Below are 26,534 nucleotides of genomic sequence, written 5' to 3'. Positions count from 1 at the left end.
GTCAAGAAAGGAATGGGTAGGAATATTTTGACGTAATACTCGCTTTAATGAAATCCGAGAACACCTCTGCACTTCCAAGAGATATCACTGGGATATGCTGAATTGATGTCCTAACGCTTCAATGCCGCGAAGGAGCGTGGGATTGTACCCACGGTATTTTGCTCAGTAAGCAAAATCGGTTGCCACTAGGCCACCGAGATCCTTATTTCAAAAAAACAATTACGTTCAACTTGTTGCTATCCCGGCGGCAACTTCACTGACGACGACAACAACTGCTCTTGAGAAGGATTTGATTTGGAAATCCAATCTACACGTCTTTTCTTAAACTCAAATATTACTTCTTTCACGTACTCGGCCCTTCCAATCAAATTTCTTAACGCTTTACATCATATTATGAAAGAGAGCCGATTTAAAGTTTAACTCTATACCGTGGCGAACCGAAATTCGTACACCTAAGAAATGAACGCCTACTTTTTGTATAAGGTGTACGGATTTCGATGCTATACGGATTTCGGTCCCACACGAATTGAAAATTGGTTACTACATGACTACCGAGCTCCTTATTTCACAAAACAATTACGTAAATTTTCCTGTTCAACTTGCTATTACAACGATAACAGCTACTCTTCCCAGCAAACATTAATTTTGATATCACTTTAAAGTGGATGCACTCCAATCGTGTCAAAAATATGGTGGAATATTACTTGCCAAAATAGACAAAATTATCATTAATACAGTGCATGAACTGACATTACGCTGTTTTTACTGCATTTGATTATTGGTAATGAAAATTACATGAGATTTTCGACATGATTGAAATGCATTCTCTTGGATGTAATATTCAATATTTTTAACTGTGTTAAGAAGGATCTGTTATAGATTTCCAATCAACACTAAACTCGAATAAAATAAAACAGCAAAAAAAGGTTATCTTCCATTTAACTCCACTTAATTTATTTTGGTATCCATGACAGATACGTATTTCGACTACAATGTGCAGTCTTCATCAGTGTCATTCCCACTAAAGAACTATGCAAAATCTAACCCCCTTAAGTACCCAGCCCCTAGGTATAAAAGTCAAGATCACAGGTATAAAAATGAAACTACAATGTGTTGAATCGGAACCTACCTAACTAATTAAAACCAAAGATTTAAGTAAACTAAAGGAGAAAAATCTATTCAACTCTCTAATAAGGAAAATTCTTTAGGCTTGGTAGCCATCATAATGAAGTAATGAAGTTGGGTTGTTAGCGGAATGCTGAAATAAAACAGCAAAAAAAGGTTTTAATTCCACTTAATTAATTTTGGTGCCATCAAGTGGAAAAAGTGGAAGCCATCAAGCAGCCAAGCTTCGCTTAACTGGAAAGGATATCATCCAGGTGATTTTTAATTAGCTGGTCTTCTAATGTTTTATGAGCTTAAAATGATTCGCTCTTCCAAGTTTACCGCTTGAAAGATAGGTATATGTTAAAAGAAAGTTAATTTTGTCGTGTCATTATTTCTGTATAAACAAAATACTGAAGAAAGATTCCGATACTTTACTCGCAAAAATTTCCACCCTTAATCAACTCGATGAAAAAAACCGCAATTTAGGCCTAAATCCAACTTAAGCTTTTGAATCGCGATATAAGCTTCAATTAAGGAGATAAAAGTTATTAAAGATTTCAACCCACCAAACACCCCTCAAATCGCGTACTTTCTTGAAAATCACGAAAAATAGAAAATGCTCTTCTGAACCGAGGGGTCGATCGCTCCAAAGATTTTGAATAAAAGTCAGACTACAATAAACATCTCCTTTAAATTTGGTCCAAATCGGAAGCGGCCGATTTCACGTGACTCGAAAACTTGGCGGGGCACCCTATGTCACTCGACGAAAACTACTCTAAATCGGTCAATTCAAGAGATCCAAACAAGTTTTTTAACAAGGTTGCTTGAAATAAGCTGATCAACATCTGTACTGAAGAATGTACACCTATATTTCTCCAAATAAAAAGTCAATATTTTATTTCCATCATAATAAGAGTCACCCTTCTGCTATTTAACACCAAAAGAGGACCTTACTTTAATTTCAGGCTCTACATTCAGCTTTCTTCACATCTAAAACTTTGCAAATTTACATGTTGCACATTGTTTTTTTGACGAAGGACTACGGCTTTGATTTCTATATGGGGGTACACTTTGTGAAAACCGAAAATTGAACATGTAACAAATTAAGAAAGATTTTGAACGTTAATAACTCAGCTGCCCCTGGTCCAATTTCAATAATTTTATCACCAATCGATCAGAAATATGGCCACGCTTCCGAACGTTGATTTTTAACCAGAAACTATTGAAAAACTGGTAAATGTCCAGCATTGTCCAAAAGCGTCGAATTAACTAACAAATCCACCAATTACCTACATGCATATGCTGCTTCCCCAGCACAGTCGTCAGAGCGTAGTAAGTAGACGAAACAAGTCGAAGTGGCATTTGCCTCCGATCCTCGGGCACGTGCGAATAGGGAGGATGGAATAGCGTAATATTTTGCACACTCATCGCCATATTGAGAACCAAACGCAAATTCTTCGAGATAACTACCATCCGTCGTCTGGCTCGCCGTGGCGGTGTCTGACGTATCTCCGGTCTGATTTACGAGGTGTGCTGAAGGTGTTCCTGAAAAATGAGATCCGTGATGCTACACTAAACACGCCAAGCGTAAGCGGCCATGGATATCATCTACGTTTTGAAGTGACAGAGACGCACTTTGTTTGGTTTCGGAGGTTAAATCATCACCAACTTTGGCAACAAAACGGTTATTTTCAGGGCCACCAAGCTTATTACAGTAAAGAGTAGGAATAGAATTCATCTGCCTGTTTGTCCATCTTCAGAACCAACGATCACACAAAATGCTCATGTAATCAAACTGGAAGCAGGGGTACAAATTATTTTGATCAACCGTAATCAACTTTGAATTGTCACGGCCGGATATTTTCGACGGAAGAAGCAACAGGTTGGTTGGTTGGTTGTCTTTATTAAGGAAATTTTCAGCCAGACGCTGGTTCATCTCTGGACAGGAAGAAGCAACAATCTAGCATCTAATTCGACGAAGACGGCAGGAAACATTTGTGAAGCCGAGTTATTTACGAAAGATAGTGTCGATGAAGAGAATCGATCAATGTAGATAGGATCTATTGAAAAGTGACGCTAGATTTGTTTTCCGTACTGAGCTCCAATGCTACCGACGCCAGGGAGGCAGCTCCCACACCTAGACCCTACCAATCGACCCATCAACTCAACCGGGGACCAACGGCTTTACTTCCCGAAGGAAGGCGTGATCAGAGATGTTATGCCTTAGAACATGCCGGTGGCGCCGAATGAGATTGGACCCAGGCCTGCTGGGGGAGAGTTAATCACGCTAACCACCGGCGCCTGCCCCGTAACGTGGGTAGATCACCTTTTCGTGGTACGTTACGGGATGTAAGATCTACCACCGATTCCTAGTCCTAACTTCTTCAAACTAGGGGAACAGGATTTTTCAGTAATCAAAGGAACACATCTTAGTCCTTGTTACTTTTTATGCCTTGTTGATAGTGATAAGTCCTCGGGTTGCCTGGACCGAGGATGATCTTGAAACAATGGAAAAAATGAGTTAGTTAGTCTTCATCTATGTGATTCCTAATCTTCTAATCGTTGTTCCCTAGTTTGAAGTGGTTAAGACTAGGGTTCTGATGCATGGTCATTATCGGTGTCATAGCTTGTTTTTGTTGTTAAGGAATCCAATTTTGACTGACAAAGGGGCGCGCCTTTGGAGGGTGTTCCAACTCCGAAGGGTATAAATAGCGGAACCTTTCAGTTAGAATCGATTCCTTGCGATGAAGGCAAGAATGACAACTGTATCAAAACCGAATACTTCATCATTTCTCAATAGTGATGGAGTAATACGACATGCACTAAACTAAGGACACGGGATATACTACAAAAGATCAAATTACTGGTCGCAGTGGTGTTATGTCCCGAACAGAGGAAAAAAAAAACCACCAGCGCCGATATCTTTCAAGGTAATATCGGCGAATGAGAACGAACCAAATTTGAGTTTAGTTATCTCAGAAATAAGAAATAAAGTGCAGGAGCTCAGCGATGAGTAAATTTGCCTCATGTTTTCCCAGGTTTTTCCAGGATTTTCCAGGAAAAAATTCCCGAATTTGAGAAAAGTAAAGATTGGATTCACTCAGTCTATTGGTACTACTCCGAGACTTAATAAAATTTTCGTCGATTTCCTCATTTTCTGGCAGATTTTTTAGGTTTTCCACAAGAAACCATGAGACAAATTTACTCATCGCTGAGTTCCTGCACTTTTGGCGATTATGAGTGAACTAATCTCAAATTTGGGTCGTTCTCATTCGCCGTGTACGCAAAAGGAAAAGAGCCAGTGTCGCTACTTGATAGCAAACTACTCATAATGGGAGGAGTCTTTGTAGCTTTTATACCACTTGGTTGCACATCATTCTGCTTTAATCTGAAAAGATATAAAAGAGCGCTGCTGTATGGCATCAGCTCGGACGGCGTGGTGCACAGCAATAGCAGCAGTAGGAAGGTGGTGGCTAGTCCACTCCTTCACACCTAAAAAGCATCAATTGACTGTGACTGGTCGTGGCAAAAGAGGAAAAGGTCTGGTGAAGGAGGCGCCAAGCGTCATCGCAAAGTTCTTCGAGAAAACCGCCATCGGTCGTCTGGCTCGCCGTGGTGGTGTCAAACGTATCTCCGGTCTGATCTACGAGGTGTGCTGAAGGTTTTTCTGGAAAATGAGGTCCGTGATGCTGTCACCTACACTAAACGCGCCAAGCTTAAGTGGCCATGGATGTCCACTTCAATAAAACGGCCCTTTTCAGGGCCATCAAGCTTACATCAGTAAACAGTTGGAATAGAATTTATCTGTGCTTGTTTGTCCATATTCAGAACCACAAGCCCCCAACGACCACACAAAATGCTCTCCAGAGTTGTAATCTTGTAACCAAATTTGGAAGCAGGGGTGCAAGTGATTTTGATTGATTTCCTTAATCAACTTTCACTTTGAAAATAAAAATACTACACATTTGGTACGCCTACAATTCAAAAACGGAAAGAGTTGAGGTAATAGATAATTGATCAATTAAAATGCTCTTCACATTTATTCCGTCCACTAGCGGTCCTACGTCAAGCTTCCGTTCGTGCCCCTAGGCACAGACCCTTCTACTTTTTTCTGCCCCTTAGTAGAAATATACAGCAATAAAATTTTAACATGAAAGTATTAAATAATTCATTCATTTGCACTGAATTTTACATGCATATTTGTTTTAACAATGAGCTTAAAAGTTAAATTGAAATTGATTTAGTTTTCAATAAACAACGATAAAAATGTACCTGATCATGTTTATTTCAGATATTGTTCATTGAATTTACGATCGTTGAACGTGTAACTTTAAATTAAAAAACTTGCTCCAGGCGGTAGTTGAAAATTATAGAATATTTTTATTTGTGTTACTAAATCCAGATAATCTTTTATCAAATAACGAAGTATGTACTCCTTCCTCGCATAGACATTAAGAAAATCATCTACCTAACTGTCTACGTTGTTCATGGACAGCCCCATGTCACTTTAAAAATTATGAAATTCAGACTTGAGCAACGTTTTGAAACTCTTCGTTTGTTGAAAGCTCTGGGGCTTGGAAGTGATTTAACAATGTATAACTATCATCCTTTGAAATATGAACCGATGAGTTGTTGAAACTCGTGACTATATTGTCTTCGTTAATACTTCGTGCTACGATAGTTTTTATGAATGCTAGCGCAGTGCTTCCACTGACAACATAAATTTTCGCTCGAATGAGGACATTTTTCAAATAAAAATTCAAGTGCATTTATTATTTGTTTATGTTTTAATGGGTGTTCAATAAAAAAATGAGAATAATGTCAGTGCCTTCCAGCGCTATTGTGAGAGCATTGCGACTATGTTGCGTCGTACGGCTGTATTCATTGACGTTTTTTTGAAGAATAAACATTATGTTTTTAATAAAAATACTGAATTCGTTGAAAAAATAATTTTTACTAGCTATGACTGAAAAAAATCTCATTTTTTATTGAACACCCGTTATGAACGTTTTATAACAGCGTCGACCATATCCAACTGAACTGAGCTGGAATTGTTTAATAAATTACGTTGAAATGTTTCCATTGGTTAGAAACTGATGTGCAGCAGATTTCTTACAAAGTTTCCTGCACTTAGGCAATGATACATCATCATGATATCTTTGATTTTCCGTTGCAAAATGACTGAACCTAATAAATTGTACAATTCATTTCATACAACACGCAGTCAATAATAAAATAACAATGTATTAATTAATTAACCTACCAAGGTACGAAGGGCAGTCACTGTACCAAGTAAAACTGAAGCACACCCATTCATTCCATGATTTCGCATTCATTCTCACCCAAAGCTTCCATCTAAACTTAAATAAAACTACATTGCATTCATCACACCGGAAAAACTGGTAGCTTACGCTTGGTTTGGTTTTTTTTTGCTTTCACGCTCCCATCGATATATACCTTCACCATCGAAAACAACAAACCATCACCCCGGAAAAAGGAGTCCCAATCAAAATCTACCCCTCCGCTCACAACGCTCCCGTCCGTGGACGGACCGAACCTGCCCAGTGTGGTCGAACTGGCGCTTGACGTGAACTATCGTGACATCTACAACTATGTCAAGTACTCGCTGGTTTGCTACAGCTCCGGATGCATCGATCCCACCGATATCGCCAACATATGCTGTCCGTTTTAATCAAATTCCAATTTGAAAGCACCAAAAACGCGCTCAAAACAACAACGCAATCCTGCAATTAAACGGTCCCATTCGGCATTCGAACATCGCTGCTGCTCAGTTTTTGCTGCCGACTCATTGAATTAGCAAAAAATATATAAATTTCCGCCTCCTCACCGCAGTAGTTAGTAGCAAATTGGTGAACCCGAAGAAGGATAACATAGATTTGTAATTTGTTTGGAAAATTCACGCTAACATACATTCCGCTCACGCTAGCGTGCTAATTGCCAATCACACGCTGTTGCCACATGCATATGCCATCCTGCGCCTGTTGGTTTTTATATTTTCATCGGGAAATCGGTAAAATCATCAGAAAATAATTATCGGTTGCCATGCTGCCGATATGCCACAGCCGTTTTTCGTCGATTGAATCTCCGGTCAATAATGTTGTGTATCGGAAAATATGCCATTTCAGGAACTTGTTGAACCACCGCAGGACTTTGCTGCCAACCTGCTGAATCATTTCGAAACGAGCTTTGGCATGACGGACCGGGACGTGTACAGCTTTGTCCGGTACGCTATGATTTGCTTCCCCAGTGGTTACTGCTTCGATCCGGATGACGTTGGGACCATTTGCTGCCCGTTCTGAGCAGGGAGAATGAACCGGCGGGATGGGAGAAAGTTCGTAGCGTAAAATCTGATGTTTGAAGCAGAATGAACATGCCAATAGAAATTAAATCGGTCCCGATTTTTTCACAGTCACCGTGTACAATATTTTTTATGTAATACTGCAGTAATAAAACGCTTTCTAAGCAAATGCATACTTTTTTATATCACAAATCAGTCAAAATGACGAATCGATAAATATGAACACTACAAATACAGTACAGGGTACTAGAAGTAATTTCAACACCCCGACCCGGACTAGCCTGCTGCTGGTTCCCGCCTTCATCGTTGGACCAAATGGAAAATTCCAAATGTACTGACGATTCTTTGGAATTTCTTCTTACTGTAAGTATGTTAATAAAGACTTTAATCGAAAAAAAAAATGCAACAGACAAAAATGATCACCAAAAATTCATTTTAAGTCGGATATTTTTGAAACTCTCAGGCGATCAATAAACACTTATTAGCTATGTTTTTGCATAGGCTAAATGCCGCACCTTGGACTACTCATAAAATCCTGTGCAACACTTGCGCCATCTTTCTTACACACTTTCATCCACTCTTTCTTCATTCTTGTCGTTTTTGAAGACCTTCCTTCCGGAGCTTGCTCTTCATATGCGCCCAGAATTTTTCTTTTAGGCGATGTTCTGGCGACTTTGGCTGATTTGCCTCCTTCGGTACAAAAACAACATCGTTGGCTTCGTACCACTCCATCACTGGTTTCGCGTAATGGCACGATGCCAGATTCGGCCAAAACAGAGTGTCACCTTCGTGGGACCAGAGAAAGGACAGCAAGCGCTTCTGGAGGCATGCTTCTTTATATATTTGGCCGTTGGTGGTGCCACTCGTTATGTACGGCTTGCTGAATTTGCCACACCCACATACCGCCTGCCACACTAAGTACTTCTTGGCACCTTCTTCTTCCGGAACTTCTCCGGCACATCTAGGTGGGACATGCTGACGAAAAATTCCAGACCAGGGATCTGCTTTTTGTCCACTTTAATGTACGTCTCGCCGTAGCAAGGGCGCTATAACCTAGGCGAATACAGCATTCCCTCCGTATAGGTTACGTCCGCACACCGCTCTCTGTTGTCCTTCGACTGAGGTCGGCTGGATCGATTGAGGGATGGCAGTGGGTGGGCGGTGCCGTCCACGCTTGTACGGAGGGAGGACTGTACGCTCGAACACAAGGGGTAAATACCTGTGTTCCATCCCAGGAGATCGGACAACCAAGGAGTGTACATTAACTTTCTTAGCTCTGTCACTCCCAACGATTTATATAGCCTATTTTCAAATCCTGCATACGGAGCGGATGGTACGGTATGTCCCCGCTCTTTGATTACCTGTGGATTAAATGTTAACCACTGTCTATACTTATTAAGTAGACATGATAAACATTCACTTCCACAAAAATTAACTAAACGCTACACAGTAGGCCTGGCCGCTTTATTGTTTGTTTCACATCCTTGATGTGCAGCAGGCATTAATAATGACAAGAAAAATGATAGATGTATCATTTTCCAGGATTCTTTCAAGTACTGGCTGTGTATGTGTAGACTAGACTAGACTAGACTAGACTTTAATGTACGTCTCACCGTCCATTACGATGCATTTCGGCTGCACCAACCACTCGCGGTACAGCTTGCTTACCTTGAAGACATGAAGTCCGGCCCGCTTCATTGCCTGCTGGACGAACCAGATGGAAGAATTGACCTTCTTGGTCACGTCCCGAATCGAACGGTTCGGATTGCGCTTAAAGTAATACCTCAATTTCCTTCCGGTCACGGGGTCGGTCGTCTTCGCTTTTCTTCCACTGCCAGCTCGCCGTTGGGTCGTCTGGGTCTCCTTGACCATACGGTCAAATTGTCGATTCCAAACTGTTTCGCGATCCACCTGTGGGGCTGGCCTGGATTTTCCACGACCGCTCCCATAATTTCTTGTCTAAGCACTTCTTGCTTGGAAGCCATATCGATAGCCACTTGACTTGACAGATTGTGACGAGATTTTGCACATGTGAATATTATATTCTAAACTAGTTTTACTCAAAATTTCATAAATTTTTACCCATGCAATAAAAAGTTATACAAACGATTTTTTCGAGTACAATCTTTATTTCCCAATAGATTTAAGAACTTGGTAATACATATCATGACTTGACAAGGTTTGAAGATAAACTCCTTTCATATTTAAATAAGTTATTTTGTCCTACACACTTAGAAATAACTAATTTTACATGTTACGGAATCCATCTTTCACATAAAAGATGAGACGTAAACAAACATGTCATGTAATATTAAGTGCTCCGAGACTGAAAAATTCGTTGCTCGACGAAAATTACGTTTGATTAAGCTATATTTCGCGTCTGTTATGACTCAAATTTATATCAAAATTGATGCTCGTATATGTCACTCTCAGAGCACCTAAATAAACATGAGTTTATCTAAGTGTTTAGGTAATTTTTAATTACTAAAAGCACGTGATAGTCCAGTCACTTCGAACCAATGGAGTAGTATGATAGTTTTGAGGCAAAATCATATAACATAATATTTTCAAAAAAAAAAAATATATATTTGTACATATATATATATATGTATATCTAAAAACGAAAAAAAAAACACTTTCCTGACTTTTGATACGTGTATTAAAAAATAATGAGCTTAAAAAAACACAAGGGTTTCTTTGGTCTTGGCCCTGTGAAACCCATAAGAAAATAAAATAAAATAAAATATTTTCTAGAATATTACAACCAGTTTTAACTTGAGTTTCGTATTTTTCTAGACAACCCTCTTACATACCATACATTTCCTGAATAAACATCGAACATCAGTTAAGTAATTGAAAAGTTAAGAGTTTTAAAAGTTGGGTATAAAGGCAAAAATGTCGATTTTTTTACCACCCTAAATCAGGAATGTGCACCCTAAGAGTGAAATTAAAGAGTAAGAGGTTGTATCCAAAACACGACCGTAGATTTAACTTAGGATTTCGAAATGTAGTTTTGATGTCACAGCAAAAGTTTAGTAAACATTGAATTGATTTCTTAACTCGTTATCAGTAAAAAAAAGGTCGATAGGTTGAAATTCGGAAGCAATGTGAAAGTTCTGTTTTTGAAGTGCTTTGTCGGTGTCCATGTAGTACAAGCTAATCCTGGACGGTGTGTCTTTGATACGAGATCTTACTTGAACTCTTTAACTAACTCTTTTACCAGTCATTTGTGGTCCTGAAAGGACCTCCCAGACAACCAGAATGAACGTATATTTAAAGTTGTTTCTGTGATATACAAACATAGGGTTAACTACCCCATTTCCGGACTATTAAGCACAACCCGCACTTAGTCTTTCCTAATCTAGCACAGTTTAACACCAAACGGAATGTTATTATCACTGATGGCTTCCAAATTTATTTACCTTTCCGTACGTACCGTGAGATTTGATAAAGAGAAACCAATCGTTGAGATATTGTCAAAAGTCTAACACTGCTTCTTGACGCCAAACTCGGCCTACGGATTCTAAACTCGGCCTAACGCATTGAAACGCCAATGAATTCACTTCGGCCTATCGGATGAAAATAAAAATTGATTCGATCGGAGCGCTTTTTTGTTTTTGGGAATAATGGGTGCAAACCTTTACATCACGCGTTCTCATTAACTTCGTTCCGTAGCTTATTAACTAAAGTATCGTACCAAACGCATAATTGACTTGTTAACTCTGAAATCATGGATTTATTTGAAGTTTTCTGCTCGATAGGCCCAAAATGGGCGATTAAGCCGAAGTAGTGCTCTACCCTATATACAAACAAACAAATCGTATAGAATGCAAAAAAAAGGGGCCTATACCTACAAAATTGGAGGCCATATACGTGCAAATTTTAATTTCTTTTTAAATGAGTTTATTTTTTACCTTATATATGATTCAATCTGTAATAACAAATTCAATTTGAAAAACCTTGCGATGTAATCCGATTTAATTTGTGATACAGTACGATGAAAAAAAGATTCGTAGTTTATAAGTCGGAAATTTGCATTCTATACGATTTAACTTAAACATAATGCGATGTGCGTCATATTTATATGCGATGTAGACTTAAACTGTAGTTATTTACGATACTTTCTGAACATTGTTATACGACTTCTGGTTGTCTGGGCTACGCGTTGGAAGTTTGTAAGGCAGTTTAGAACAATGCTGCGGAATTTTTATCTCGATGTTCTTGAAGATGATAGCGGTGCGGAAATGAAATATATATATTAGGGAAAACACATATATCATAGAAACTGAGCATACCTGACGGTACCTAAGTTTATGCTTTTTAATGTAAATCTTAAGCTCCTCCTATTAAGAGAAGGATTTTTTTTGGCATAATTCTCTAATAAAAGAGGCTTAAAATTTGTTAAAAAGCAAAAGATAGGTACCGTTAAGCATGCTCAGTGCTCAGTACCAATATTCGGTGACTGTGTTAGGGAATCCACTTTTCCCATCACGGAAACGCCTCGTTCTCACGGAATGTTTGGCTTATTTAAAATATAATAAAAAAGCGAAAATGGATCGGAGGAATTTCTTGCTAATTTTTTTCCAATCGCGAGATATTCGTGATCAATAATATAAATTCAAGATTACTGAACTTTTTCAAGCGTCCTGGAAAAAAACTCACCTTAATTCGAAGTGTTTCTGGTTAAGGGACATGGTCATGTGGTATTCGGTCATTGCGAGAATTTTTACATTCCACTTCAATACTTGACGCATTTGAACACAAAAATTTCGTTGCTGTGTACATTATCAAAGAGCTTTGGAGGAAATTTGGCTGGCAGCAAGGCGAGCGAACGTTCAATTAAAATTAGCTCTTAAACAATAATAATTTACGGTAGTCCTGAAAAGAACCATTTTGTCGTGATGGTTGAGTAATGCTGAGCTATAAGGGAGCTCAAAACGGATGAGACTGACGAGCTGTATGTTGTTTGGAACGAGGGTGACGCGTTTGGCATAGATGGCCCACAGCGACTCGGCCTGCGGGTAGCCTTTCGTTGTGTACTGGAGAACAATGTTCAACGCCACGTGCTGGAATCACTGCTGTTGCTGCTGCTAATGATGACCGACTGAATATCACTACACACGATGATTGAATAAACACCGTTCAGTGAAAGCAGATGAAATTCGATTTTGAAATCTGCGTTAGGGAAAGTGATTGCAACAATTGGGCACTTGGGTAATTTTCAATAGTGATCAATTTAAAATTAATAAAGTGTTCATTTTTGCAGATTTGTAGAAAATTTTCCAATCAATTGGTTTGTTTAGAATTAAAATCCCTCCACTATTGTCAGAGTTAGATGTGGTCAAAACCTGACCATTTTTCGTAATGCCGGCAATTTTTGATTTTTTGAAATTGCTCACCACACGCGGTGATTGAATAAACACCATTTGGTGGGGCCAGTATGAATTCGATTTTTAAATCTGTGTTAGGGAAAGCGCTTTTCTTAGTCAATCGGTGTTAATTTTCATTATTATAGCAACAGTTGCACATTAGTGCAATTTTCAATAGTGACCTTTTAAAAATTGATAAATTGATTTTTTTGTAGACGACATTCCAATCGAGTGGCTTGTTTAGAATTAATATCCATCCGCTATTGCCAGAGTTATAAGTGGTGAAAACCTGACCTTTTTTTTTGTAACGCGGTTGATTTAGTTTTTTTTTTAATTTGCTCCCCCAATATGTTGCTGAAAGATATAGTCCTTCGTCAAAAAATACAGGTCTTAAATGCATCGTGAAGGAACAAATATACAGTCAAGATTTCTATAGTACAGTTAATAGGGCCCGCACTATAGGAACCGACATTAACGAACACACGTAGCATATGGGATTAGAGCTAATTGGGGACAAACGCTTATTGTAAATGTGAATGTGAAATGTGAATGTGAAAGTGTTATGGATTCTGTTTCCGTCGTACGTAAGGAGCAAATCGAAACAACGAACGTCGCGTAAAAGTAGAATTTAATCAAGGCATAAGCGCTTTTTCGTAGCTTTTTTGTCTGAAGGTTTAAAAGATCATCGGTAGTAGAGGCTTATTTTTGTGTAAAGCGCACCACCGTGGAGTTTGAGGTTGAATAAATCCCAGGTCCTATTATATTATTATTTTATATTCAATGATAACTTTTTAAAACAGAATCAAAACACAACTGGAAGAAGCAACGTAACATCATTTGATTTTCTCTAATGTATTTTTAACGTTTATATGACAGTGCAATTTACCATTTTATTTTTCCTTTCCAGGAGAGAAAGTGACATTACTTGTTGATATATTTATTTGTACACTTGTAAATACTTATTTAATCACATTCGGAACATGAGTGATGAGGGAGCTTATTGTGTTCGCGAGGCTGGATTCATTGACTTAAAGCTTTAAGTTTATTTTCAGCTCTTCGATGATGGAACATTTTAAGATTAATATTATAATGATTCACTATTTGCAGCCTTCGTTCAGGAAAATACAAAAACATTGTAATGCATGAAAACTGTTAACTGTCCAAATAACCCCGATTTATCTGACTATTGATTCATTATTAAAGTTTACCAATATTCTTCCCTACCATTGACCAGTTTTTTACCTGGGCGTTGGTGGGCGGGCCTAATTTTTTTTTTTCCTTTTGGTTTGTTTTTTTCCGTCGATCTGGTTTTCCGTGCTGAGCACCAATGCTACCGACGTGCCAGGAAGGCAGCTCCCACACCTGGACCCTACCTATAGACCCATCAACTCATGAACCGGGGACCAACGGCTTTACTTCCCATCCGAAGGAAGGCGTGATCAGAGATGTTATGCCTCAGAACATCCCGGCGGCGCCGACTGGGATTGAACCCAGGCCTTCTGGGGTGAGAGGTAATCACGCTTACCACTACACCACCGGCGCCGTTAGGGCCTAATCTTTTGCTTCATAGTGGAGCGTTGGCGACGGTTGGTTAAGGTCCGGGATCGTTGGTTCATGCCGTGGCAGAATAGCGTCATGAGCATGAGGATTACTGAGCTTCCCCTCTCTGATCAGCCATTGCATGAGAGAACGCAAGTTCTAGTCTGAAGTCATATTATCTTCTTCTTCTTTTCCTTTATTAAACGTCGGTCTCTGTTCCGCAATCTAGTGCCAATCACCGACGGACATCGATTGCCATCCATTGACGGCAACCGAATGTGCAGGAAGGCAGCTTCCACACCTGCGTAGGATATCGCACCCATTCACAACATACATGGGCCGGGCCCAACGGCTTTACTTCCCTTCCAAAGGAAGACGTGACCATAGATTTTTATGCCTCAGAAAAATCCCACCGACCTCGGCTGGGATTGAACCCAGACCCATTGGGGTATTAGAAAGCAGTCACGCTTACCACTACACCCTCGGTGCCGGCGTCATATTATCACACCTGTTACTCCTTTTTAAAAAAAAAAAGCCGCGTTGTAGTACGCTTACGTTTAGGCACTGACGTTGGGTGAGATACTGGCGGGGTTTTCCGCAAATCACTCTTATTTTACTTATGTTTACACATATGGGTTTGCCCGGGAATTATAATATTGAAATATTTCAGAAAGTGCCGAACAGTGCTCCTTCTATTTGCGTGACAAGCTTTCATTATTGTTTTCATTGAAACATTACTCAGGGAACAATGTTAAACACCATTTTTGTACATGGTATTGTAACTAATCTTATATATGCTTCATTTTGGTTTGGGATAAGTGCTATGAACTATGGCTAGGGATTTCCACTGTGGCGTGCTTCTATTGTGACATACTCACTCATACGTATTTTTGTGGTACGACATAGTGGAAGCGTGTGATCATAGTTGGAGCATAAACCCTATAACATTTAAAAGTCAGCTAGGAAACTAATTTCAAAGTGAAGCATTTTAGTCACTTGAAGGTGTCACTTGGGACGAACTAATATATAATAAATATAGCTCAAAGTCAAAATCAACTTGAAACAGGTAAAATTTTAGATTACATGCCAAAGTGCAGGTACCTAATAAAGCATGGGTTATTGATTAGGTAGATTAGAGATTTGAATAATTTATTAAATTAGGCTAATGAGATATCATAATCATCAAACGAACTTAAATAAGAAAATTTAGACAGCCTAATAAAATTAAGAAGATTAAAAAAAGAGTAAGGATGCGAGGGGTCCGCTTAGGGAGGCAACTAGCCTTGAAAGCAACTGGCAACTAGCCTTTTCTTATATTATCTGTTTATTTTGATGGTTGCTTTAAATATTAATTTGGTATATGTGTGAAAGGATGAAGCAGTGGGAGATGGATTTTCGGTTTCTTTACATTTTGCAGCACCAATCTAGTACTATGTGTCATTTCCTTAAAACCCCCCAAAATTGACCTCTTCAATCCCTTCCTTTTCCATGGCGTTCAAGTGGTCCACATAGACTATTCAACCATTACCCTTCGTTTATCCTCGGCTTTGGATTGACTTGCGCTACCATTGCCCCATCAAAGGCTGCAAAATGAAAATGAAAATTATTAAAGTTTGTCAATATTCTTAAATGCATTCCATATTGCGTGAAGAAATTCCATGGTGCATAATAAAGTGTTTGTTTCAATTCCAATAAGATATCAGAAGTGGAAATCAGTTGAAGGTTTTGAAGTTAACTAAAATCGAGCTTATTTGTATTTTGTAATACTTGTTTATTTTGCGTAAATTAATTGTATTTCACATATTTAAAATATCATTAAATCATTATAACTTCAATTTTCATTTCTAAAAAATAGTTGTCCTGCAGATCCTGAACGACCAGAAAGTGTATCAAATAGCATATCATTGTTATTTATCTTTTATTTTATTATAATATAATGTGATCCATGGTTTTCAGAATTTGAATTACCCAAATAATAAATTAAATATCATCATACATTAGGCCAATGTTTTTAAATTGTTTTACATTTGCAGAGTTTTGCTATTTCAAGAATTATTCATCGATACTTGTTTTAATAACTCATGTATGCTCAAATATCCTCGATTATTTAGCAAATTGATTCTTTACTTAAATTGTGGATTCAGTAAATAGGTAAAGTTGAGTTCAATCATACCATGCAATTATATATTCTTATATAGCTTGAGTATAAAGAAATTTAGTGGCTAAAATCGAGGTGGTTTGTATTTTGTTATATTTTATTAATTATATATCGACGAGTTGGTGCAGCTACACTTGGTTATTTGGATGAGATCATTCCTTTTTATGTAGGTATTTTTACAGTAACCCCTCCCTATCGTTCGGACATCAATTCAGCTTATCGTTTACCAAAACGAACCCTGCTGCAAACCCTTCCCCTTTTACTCAACATCCCAGTGACTTCTCGTGGAAGTGCAGAGGATTTCTCGGCTTCCATCAAAGCGAGTGTCACGTCAGCACATTCCTACCCATTCCTTTCTTGACCTGCGTTCGGGCGCGGCCAGCGCTGGTATTGCCTAGTTTGAGATCACCAGTTTTTACACATTGAGGATGATTGCTAGTCCCAAGCATCGTCTATTGGTTCCCTGTGTAATTACAGCTGATCTGGCAATAACAGAGTAGCAACCGTGGGCGGTCAATCATGCTCATACTCATGCTCGCTCATGCTCTTCTGAAAAGTTATTAAACAGAAAACTTACCACCTTTTGGGAACATTTAGCATCCGGAAAGTCACGAGTCTGAACCTCCGGAAGGCTCGGAAAATCCGTAAAAGTAGTCAATTCATGAAACTAATCCTAGAGCTCCGCGGTTTTTTCGAATCCGCTCATAGATGTCTTATCAGAAATAATTTGGAGTTTTGATCTGAATATGGACCCAGAAGACCACGGGATGGTCCACCGGAAGATCCGGAACATCCGTAAAAGTGGAATGTTTAAGAATGTTCCAGATCTTTTAATGAGCCATCCCGTAGTCCCCAGCATCCATTTTTTTGGTCACAACTCCGAATTCATATTGATAAGACGTCTTTGAGTGGTTTAAAAAAAACCGCGGAGCTTTAGGATCAGTTTTATAAAATGACCATTTTCACGGATGTTCCGGATCTTCCACAAGACCAGTCTTGTGATTTACCGGGAACTGACTATTCCCAAAAGGTGACCAACTATCTGCTGAACAACTTCTCCAAATACATCAGGAAGTTATCTCTTCAAATTGCCGTACAATCAGTGTTTGGTCCCAATTAGCTCAAATCACATATGCCACGTGTATTCGTTGATGCCGGATCGACCGTCCTATAGGAACCTAGTGGCAACCGTACTATAGGAATCTGGCAAGAACGAATCCGTACTATAGGAATCTTGACTGTACAAGGTTCGAGTGAAATCAGAGCAAATTTGTTTTTGGTAGTACTTTTTTTCGTGGAATTGTTGTAAACCTTCATCAGTCCTAATCTATTTTAAAATTTGATCTAGGTATACAATTGAAGATATTTTTCATAAATAAAAATCTTGATATTTTAAAGTGGCATCTTTAAAATTAAGCCAACTCCGAGATTGAAAAATCCAGAGTTCCAGGATCTGAGAATTGAAATATTTGAGGTCTTAAAATCTTGAATAACAAAATGCTGCTTTTTTAAAGTTAGGTATTATTTAAACTTTTTTATTATAATCCTGAACATTTTAACCAAAATCTTTGTTTTTCTTCTGGGAGCTTGCAATCGTTTCTTGATCCTAAAGGTTAAAGTCTAATGTTGGGACTTTAAACATTTTCCCGAAGTACATACTCCAATGACTTCATGAAGTTGGTGCTTCTGACGGGGAGAGATCAAATTTGATGTGAGTTTAAAATATATAATTAAGAAACAATTCAATTTACTTTCAATTTATTAAATTGTAGCGTTCGCTATTTAATGAATTTTAAATTGAAATCAGATAAAAGACACACTCAAATGAGATTCAGTTTATCTGTCATATTCTGCAACATCTGAATGTAATAGAGTGTCAGGCGCAGTTATGTGTTTTAAACCGTTTGTTTTATTAAAGGCATTTTAATAAGCTGTTTAAAAGAATTTTGATGAATGAAACCATTTACAGTAAAATAAACATTATTCAGTTACATTCAAAGTGTTTTTATGTTACTTCATACGCGAAGTTAGCGATTTTCAGAATTGGTTGGAAATGCTAACATGAAGCTTTAGTGTGATAATTTATTAGCTAGAGAAAGTCTCCGCATATATCGTGCGGGTTAGGCAAAAGATGTGCGTTTGACTTTAAAAACTGTCGCATTAATGGCCCTTCACTCATTTTAAACTTCTATTCAATTTTCATACTGCCGTACTCTAACGGAACTATCCACCTACCCTCTTCTAAGAAAGATCTAAAGAAAGATCATTCTCTAGCTAATAAATCATCACACTAAAGCTTCATGTTAGCATTTCCAACCATCGGTTACGTCATCGGTTACTTGACCTTTTCCGTACCGTTAACCGTAGCTATTAGGTTTAAGTTTTATTCATTTAGACAATAATTGTCAGTTGAATTTTTCAGTATACTGTAACGCACGTCTCGCAGCCTGCGAGATCTTGACTACCGAATACGCTTCCTGTCTTTAAAACGAATGGGTTAAGCGCCACCTCCGGAGAGGATCACTCGTCAAGGTTTGATTTGCCCGGCAAGAAACCCAACCTCAGGCGGGATTATGAATGGAAGAAAGCGATTCAGCAGACTGAAATCCCAACGCTACTAAGCGAAAGTTGATGCTAACCGTCGTTCACAACAGCCCCACTCACATTTGTCATCACTGGAGGAACTTTCCCTTTCAGATTTCCTCCCCCGATTCTGACACGTGAGTGTGGAGACTGTTTTCCCAGGCAGTCCAACCTGGAGTAAATTCAACTACAACAACAAAAATACTACAAAAAAATAACGCAAAATAGAACAACCAAAACGTGAAGAATCTAGCCATCAAAAAAATAACATTACGTGGAAAGCTTTTACTTTAAGAATCAACATTTATTTCAGGGCTTAATAACGGGAATCATTATATGATTTATTTGTGTTCCTAACCTATGTTTTTATTTATGGAAATTGTTCCTTTCCCAATTGTTCGTTTGTTTGATAGCTCTCCCTAATCGAGTGTGCGGTTTCCTGATCTGATTCTAGCGATTGCTAGCCTAACTTAATAATCTTTTTCGAGCTCATGTGTTTGTGTTTGTGGAGATTCGCATGCGTTTCATTTACTAACGGTAATCACTGTCTTCGCTGCTTCATCCGTGTCGGCACAGAAGCATCCCTTTGTCGAAGTGAGGTCGGCAAAGTAGCAGCCTATTCAAACGGTCGTGGTATTGCACATTGCACCCCGGACTGGTATGATGCGGAAATTCCCAATCGAACCCTCGAATTGGTACTGAAACTAGCGCCGACTGCCGGTGCCGCAAATGTCAACGAGGGGATCTTCGAAGACGAATAATGTACGTGGGTTCACGTGGTTGATGTTGGAGGATTTGGCCAACGCTGTGCCGGAGAATAGTTAAAAGGGTGTCTCCCTTCCGAATTCTCCCCTTTGAACCGGGAGCCTTGACGTTGAAGCGTGGGGTCTAGAGAGCGCGATTTAATTCCTCGATTGCGGTGTGACGAGCAAAGCCATCTATCGCTAGAAGCGATGCGTTGCAAACTCCAATCTGCACGAAACGATCACAAAAAGCAGTCGACACATTTCAGATACATCTCCACACAAAAGACATTGTTCACCTTACCTTTCTACGAACTTTGCACACACAATAAGGGACCGTCCATTAATTATGTCACGCAAATTTGGCCCATTTTCAACCCCCCTCCCACCTTTGTCACATTTTGGGTATGGACCTTAATTTTTTTTGTATGGGACGTCACAGTTTTCAACCCCCCCCCCCCTAAATGTGTGACATAATTTTGGACGACCCCTAAGTGGACCGCACGGAACTTCTAACCTACAGTTTACACTCTACAGGCTAGGGGAAAGGATCAAAAATGTAAGATTAGATTTGGTCTTTTAGACTCCTCACATTTTTAACTTCACGTATCACTAAAGTACGCTTATGGTGGTAAGCTCCAACCGGTATTATCCTCGGATTAAATCCCGATCAAGATTGTCCGGCTGCTTTGATGTCCACATCAGAGTGAATCAACGCGACTTTAATCAAATATTTTGCAGATCATCCAAACAGGGACGGTATTGAAAGTTAATCCGAGTTGGAGCTTACCGCCATTAAGTACTATCTACTCGCACTCCCACCTCTTCTACGGTTCAAGTCAAAGTGAACGAGTAGAAGCTCCATAACCCTCATATAGGTGTGAATTCAACGGTCATCGTGGCCGGAAGTACGTCAAATTACCGAAGTAATTCAACGACCTTTCAAACGACAATTTTCATCATCTTTCTCTGTAACCATTCAATGCTACATCTCTTTCCTTATCATGCAATTTCAATCTACTTTGTTGCTCAAATCTAATTTCGGTTACTCTTTTATACGAGAGAACGGTTCGCATTCTAACCACGGACTCTAACGAACAGGTAGCGTATTCGGGTCAAATGGAGTGAATTAGCTGAACGTATTGGGAACTCGTTGGCTTTTGTATGACAAGTGTAACTATATGTAAGTGGCCATACGTTCCTTGGCGGTGAATACATTTATGAATTTAATTGTAAAAAAACGAAAGCTCATGCAAAATACTTAAATGTGGAAATTTGTATAATTAGGAATTCTGTGCAAATAAATAACTAAATAAACAACAACACAGGCGATAATAACCATCCAGCCACGAATGAAAAAAAAAAAAAAAACAAATGTGGACATGGAAACTCGAAGGTTGCCTTGATCAAGAGAATTTGTTTATGTCAAAATTCAAATTCTTGCAGGTAGTTGGTCTATCTTTTAAGGTTGTCTTTATTTTCAGCTAAGTTGAATGTAGAAGGAATGATTTTTATCAGCACTGGTGTCTATTCATAGACTTAGACTAGAATCTGAAGAAGTTTGCACGAAATACTTAATATTTGTCTGAGGCTTGCTATACTGGAGTGGCGGCTCAAGCAGGCCTCGACCTTCATGACGTGCCACACAGAATAATCCAAGGTGTTAAGATCAGGGGCTGGATGGCAAACACATATTTTTCAACCAGAACGGCAGATGTTCCTTCAACCTATTTTTCGTGCGGTTTGAGGTGTGGTCATTCTGAAAGACCACATTCAGCTCCACGGAAGGACATACTTAATAAGAATGTCGATATACACCTCATTACTCACTTTAACCCCTTCAGGAATGGTGCAAATATTATCACGCATACGGATATGGTTTGGAGAACTGACTACCTGGGTTTTTTTTTCCGTTGAATAGTCTTCAACCGATGAACGAACACGAACCACGTATCGGAGAAATTCAGTCTTCTTCTTATTATCCACCTGAATCCCCATAGTGTACAGGTGGATAAATTCAGGTTTTTCTTGTTCAAGTCGTATCATGTCCAACGAACTATATTTATCTGTCCCACTACATTCGGTCACCGGTCGTATTCTTTGTCAGCTGCTGTAACATAAGTGGTCCAGTGCAATCAATCAACACAATCAGTTCAACGACATTGCTGAGACAAGGCATCTTCTTTTCTTCTTCTTTGAATTTCAAGCTTATTGCTTACCACATATTAGCTTATTGCGTGCTCTCAACTTAGTGTTCTAGATTCACTTTCACAGTTATCATTTGAGAGTTTTCGATACCTGAACTATTTTTGGAAGGAAGTCGAGAAATTTTCCAATCCGACCGGGAATCGAACCCAGATATCTCCAGCGTGGTCTTGCTTTGCAGCTGCGCCTTTACCGACTGAGCTAAGGGAGGCCCCTTGAGTCAAGGCCTCGCTTTTGCCCGTGAGTGATGCATGATGCAAGTTCTTGGAGGCTCGTCTTCTTTCCATTTACTTGTTGCACGCTAGATTGTCAGTGTGATTCTATTCTAGATACATTCTTTTAATAATTCTTCATTGAACTAAATGTATTGTCATACTATTATTCCATTGCACCTTAATTCATGAAAACTTTTCCTCTCGAAACCTTATACATACCGGACCGTCCCCGTCAGCACCGTTCATATCACTGAACGCGAATAGTCTACACGAAAGCATCATGCGGTGCACACGTCAATATCACACTCAACAATAGAGAATTCATATTTCAATCGAATGATTTTCGCATGTCTCATAATTTTTACGCATTTTGAAAGAAGAAATCTCAGCGGCGCGTTCGCTCGAAAAAAGTGCAGCATTTGATATGGCACTGACATGTGGATTATTTTCAGTGATTGATTATATTCTGATGCAACAGATCATCGCTTCCAGCTTAAAGCACGTCACTTCTCGCCATCGTCTGTCCTGAGTTGATTGATAAAGAACACCGATCTGTCGCCTGTTAACTTCTCAACGCGCTTTAAAAGCGTTGTACCCAGCATCGGCGCTGCGCTAGGGCTTTGCAATAAATGAGCCGTCGTCGCTGGTGCAAGTAGTGACACATGTGGAGTGAGCACATGAGAGTGAACGAGTGAACTATTCCGTTAGACCCGGTTGTGTATTATAGAGTGCAGTCAAACGTACATTTCGCGGAGCATCGCAGACAGTCAGAGTAGAGAATAGCGAAATAGAACATCATAGGTACGCTTCCAGTTGTTTCCCAGCTAGGTTCGATACGAGCCTGTGGTTTCCGATACAGAACATATCGTTAAAATAATAAGGTCATCGCGAGCATATATGTTTGACCGTCGTTGGCTGGCGAAAGTTGCTGCACGGTTCATACAGCTAATCAGCGAATGCGTTGTGAAGAGACTGTTGTGTCTTCGTTGAGATCAAAGTTCAATTCGTTTTCAGTCATTGATTTATTGAAATCCTGGAGCGAGAGTGCGGTGAAACTATCAGAACAACAGTGAAAAGGTAGATTTTCTATAGGTGGTCGACTTCATTAGCAGGTTCAGATACAGCGAATTAGCTGCGAGTGCGAACATGCGTGCATATCGAGTTTTCAGATGTTCAAATCACATCTCTGACTGTGCTGGTGAATGATGCGGATGTAATAGCTGGAACGATGCTTGGCGCGGTGCTCAGATTACGGGCGATGAGTTTAATGAAATTCGTTGCTCCAGGATTGTTTATTTAGGTCGCATATGATTGAGTTCACAGTGATGGAGTCAGGCAGTATTAACGGAGGGTCAAATTTGCATTTGCATAAGCAAACAGAAAATGCGTAATTTTAGCATGTATTTCAGCAGGGAGTTTGCCACAGTGAAATAATGTATTTGACGAATTTAATTAACTAAGCATGCAATATGAAATGCAATTAAACGAACATTATAGAAGCATTACTCAATGCTGCTTTAAAAGGGATTCTGCAAATTTTCCCATATGCATAATAAGTCATGAAAGATTTCTGATTTATTTAACCTTCATTTTGACTTCAGTAGTTCTGGCAGTAAATAATGAAGCTAACAAAACACGTGTCGTTTACTCAATTGATTTTTCCTGACATCGCCCGTGTTTGCAAAGACGATGTGTGCTGTTCTGGAAGGTAGTGAATTGTAAAACCTATTTAAAGCCATTGACGATTGCCAATGTTTACTACATTCTTTATCAACAACCGACAAGAGCGACCTGTTGTACCGGTGTGGTGTTGGAAATAATCAAAGAGATTTGATTTGCGCCTCATTTCAAAACCGAAAATACAGATTTTATTTCATTTACTTATTAGAAATATATGGTTTGTCTTTTCCCATTACAGACACTCTGAAAACGAGATAAAAACAATCACGTGAATGGATTAAACCATCCAACGAGCTTTCTTTCAACAGATCTTAAACCATCTAAAGCAAACATGAAGTTTCCCGTGCTTATTTTGATCGGCATAGCATTCCTGAATGTTTCCGCTGGAAAACACATAATTTCCTCCAATGCACCTTTAGCAAAACGGGAGCTCGCCAACAAACATCCAACATTCGAAGAATACAAACGGCAACGGAAGACCTTTATTCTGTCGGAAGAGCATCGCTTCCTCGGAGCCAACCTGACCCTGACCGATGACGAACAGACCGTCAACAAATATATCATGCATTTGAAGCAGCAGGAGCTTGCCGAGGGCTTCAACGATAGCTACAATTTCATCCCGGCAAGACACTTCTTCGAAATGTTGGATCGCTTCGAAACTTCCAAACTGTTTCATATCATCCAACGACTTCCAAAGGGAGGTGTTCTGCATGCTCATGACACGGCTCTCGGCAGTGTTGAACTGATAGTGAATGCCACCTATCGCGAGAACCTCTGGCAGAATGGTGAGTTTGGAAAGATTCCTGGACCTATGTTCAAATTTTCTAAAGAGAAACCCGGCGATGATTGGTCGCTGGTATCTGAGATTCGAAAAAGAATGACGGACAAGGTTTACGATGCCAATGTCACCGAGTTATTTAGTCTATACAATGCAGATCCATTGAATGCCTACAAGAGTTTGGATAATGTATGGAGCAAATTCCAAAACCTCTTCATGTGCTTAGAGCCATTAATTACATACGAGCCGGTCTGGAGACAATATTATCGCGATTCATTGCAACAGTTTTACGACGATCACGTGCACTACCTGGAATTCAGAGGAGTACTACCGCCGGTTTACGACTTGGATGGGACAATTTATTCCTCAGAAGAAATTGTTCAGATGTACTACGATGACACGGAATTATTCAAGCAGACTCATCCGAAATTTATTGGCGTCAAGTTCATCTACGCTCCAGTGCGCTTCATGGCCGATTCAGATTTTCTGAGCATCTTGAAAACTACTAGGCAACTGCATTCGAAATTTCCACGGTTTCTAGCTGGGTTCGATCTGGTCGGGCAGGAAGATCCGGGTAGGGCATTGCTTGAGTTTGCTCCAGCCCTGTTGGAACTGCCAGAGTCCATCAACTTCTTTTTCCACGCCGGAGAAACCAACTGGTTCGGTATGAAGACCGATGAGAACTTGGTAAGTCCACGTCCTCTATCTCTTACAACCATCTTTCACGATCTGTATTTTACAATTTAAGATCGATGCTGTTCTGCTGGGCACCAAACGAATCGGTCACGGATTTGCCGTCCTCAAGCATCCCAACGTACTGAAGGAGATCAAGCGCCGACAGATTTGCATTGAAATCAATCCAATCTCCAACCAGGTGCTCAAGCTGGTCCAAGATCAACGGAACCATCCGGCGGCCCTGCTCTTCTCAGACAACTATCCGGTGGTGGTTTCCTCGGACGATCCATCCTTTTGGCGGGCTACTCCACTGAGCCACGATTTCTACGTGGCTTTCACCGGGATCGCTTCGGCCCATCAAGATTTGAGACTGTTGAAGCAGCTGGCACTGAATTCGATCGAGTACAGTGCCATGAATCAGGATGAAAAGGTTGATGCCAAGTATAAGTGGAAACGGGCGTGGCATGAAGCAATCAGTGCACTGGCTCTGGATATTGTGGCTGATAAGCTTCATTAAGTGATGTTAGAAGATTGCCAATGATCAGAAATGTTGGAAGTATGGTGCTATAAATGAAGGAAGAACTCATGGGGACTCCTCCGTTAGGATTTGTTTTGTTAATAAAGATCTACTTAACTGCAGGGCTTTCGATTCTCTTTTTCAGCAACATGTTGCAGGTGCGATTATTAAACAAAGTTGCTGTAACAATCTTACATATGAGCATTATTCCTTCGTCTTCGATGTATTCGTTCAGACTGCAACTTAATCTAAATTTCTTATTCTATACCAAACTCATTTTTCTAATGTTAAAATTAAACTGATCATAAACAGCGTTAAAAGTACGTATACATGTACTCAGAGAGTTGCTGGGTCCATAGCTTTTTCTATGATGAGGTACGTAAAGCGCATCTTGAGTTGGAAGAGACCGAGATGTATCGTTGAAGTTGATAAGCTGACGCAAGCAGGGCAATCGATACGATCCGTCAGAATGTCGAAAATGAAGATACGCTGCAGTTTTAAGCGTATGACAGACAGCATGTCCAAGTGAAGTAATAAGCAATGTGAGGTAAAAAGCAGCAGGTGTGTTTCATCGTTCCATGATACATGACGGAGAATCGATTGAAATATTTCTTAACTTGCTTCAATTTTCTGATTTGTTTAGATT

At 39.5% G+C, this 26,534-nt stretch overlaps 2 protein-coding genes across 3 annotated transcripts in view; both read left to right on the top strand.

Annotated features, from left to right (window-relative positions):
• Positions 1-7,544, top strand: part of LOC135710827 (uncharacterized) — a 35,074-nt gene extending 27,530 nt beyond the window's left edge. The window contains exon 4 of the mRNA XM_065233523.1: positions 7,254-7,544. Within this exon, the coding sequence (XP_065089595.1) occupies positions 7,254-7,427 (174 nt within the window). The 3' untranslated portion in view covers positions 7,428-7,544. The remainder of the gene's footprint in view (positions 1-7,253) is intronic.
• Positions 7,545-22,866: 15,322 nt separating this feature from the next.
• On the top strand, positions 22,867-26,024 carry LOC135710819 (adenosine deaminase 2-like). 2 transcript variants are annotated; one of them, XM_065233507.1, is made up of 3 exons: positions 22,867-23,039; positions 24,157-25,383; positions 25,445-26,024. In XM_065233507.1, the coding sequence occupies exons 2-3, from the start codon at positions 24,250-24,252 to the stop codon at positions 25,886-25,888; spliced, it is 1,578 nt and encodes a 525-aa protein (XP_065089579.1). In that variant the 5' UTR covers positions 22,867-23,039; positions 24,157-24,249; the 3' UTR covers positions 25,889-26,024. The 2 variants fall into 2 exon arrangements, with proteins under 2 accessions (XP_065089579.1, XP_065089580.1); XM_065233508.1 differs by lacking the exon at positions 22,867-23,039 and having other exon boundaries at positions 24,103-25,383.
• Positions 26,025-26,534: the final 510 nt, after the last annotated feature.

This window comes from Ochlerotatus camptorhynchus, unplaced genomic scaffold, assembly GCF_037179485.1.
Source record: "Ochlerotatus camptorhynchus isolate MF236.1 unplaced genomic scaffold, CSIRO-AGI_Acam_v1.1 ptg000403l, whole genome shotgun sequence".
NCBI classification, from domain to species: domain Eukaryota; kingdom Metazoa; phylum Arthropoda; class Insecta; order Diptera; family Culicidae; genus Ochlerotatus; species Ochlerotatus camptorhynchus.
The sequence above is the reverse complement of the archived record's forward strand: the minus strand, read 5'-3'. Positions and strand labels throughout refer to the sequence as shown.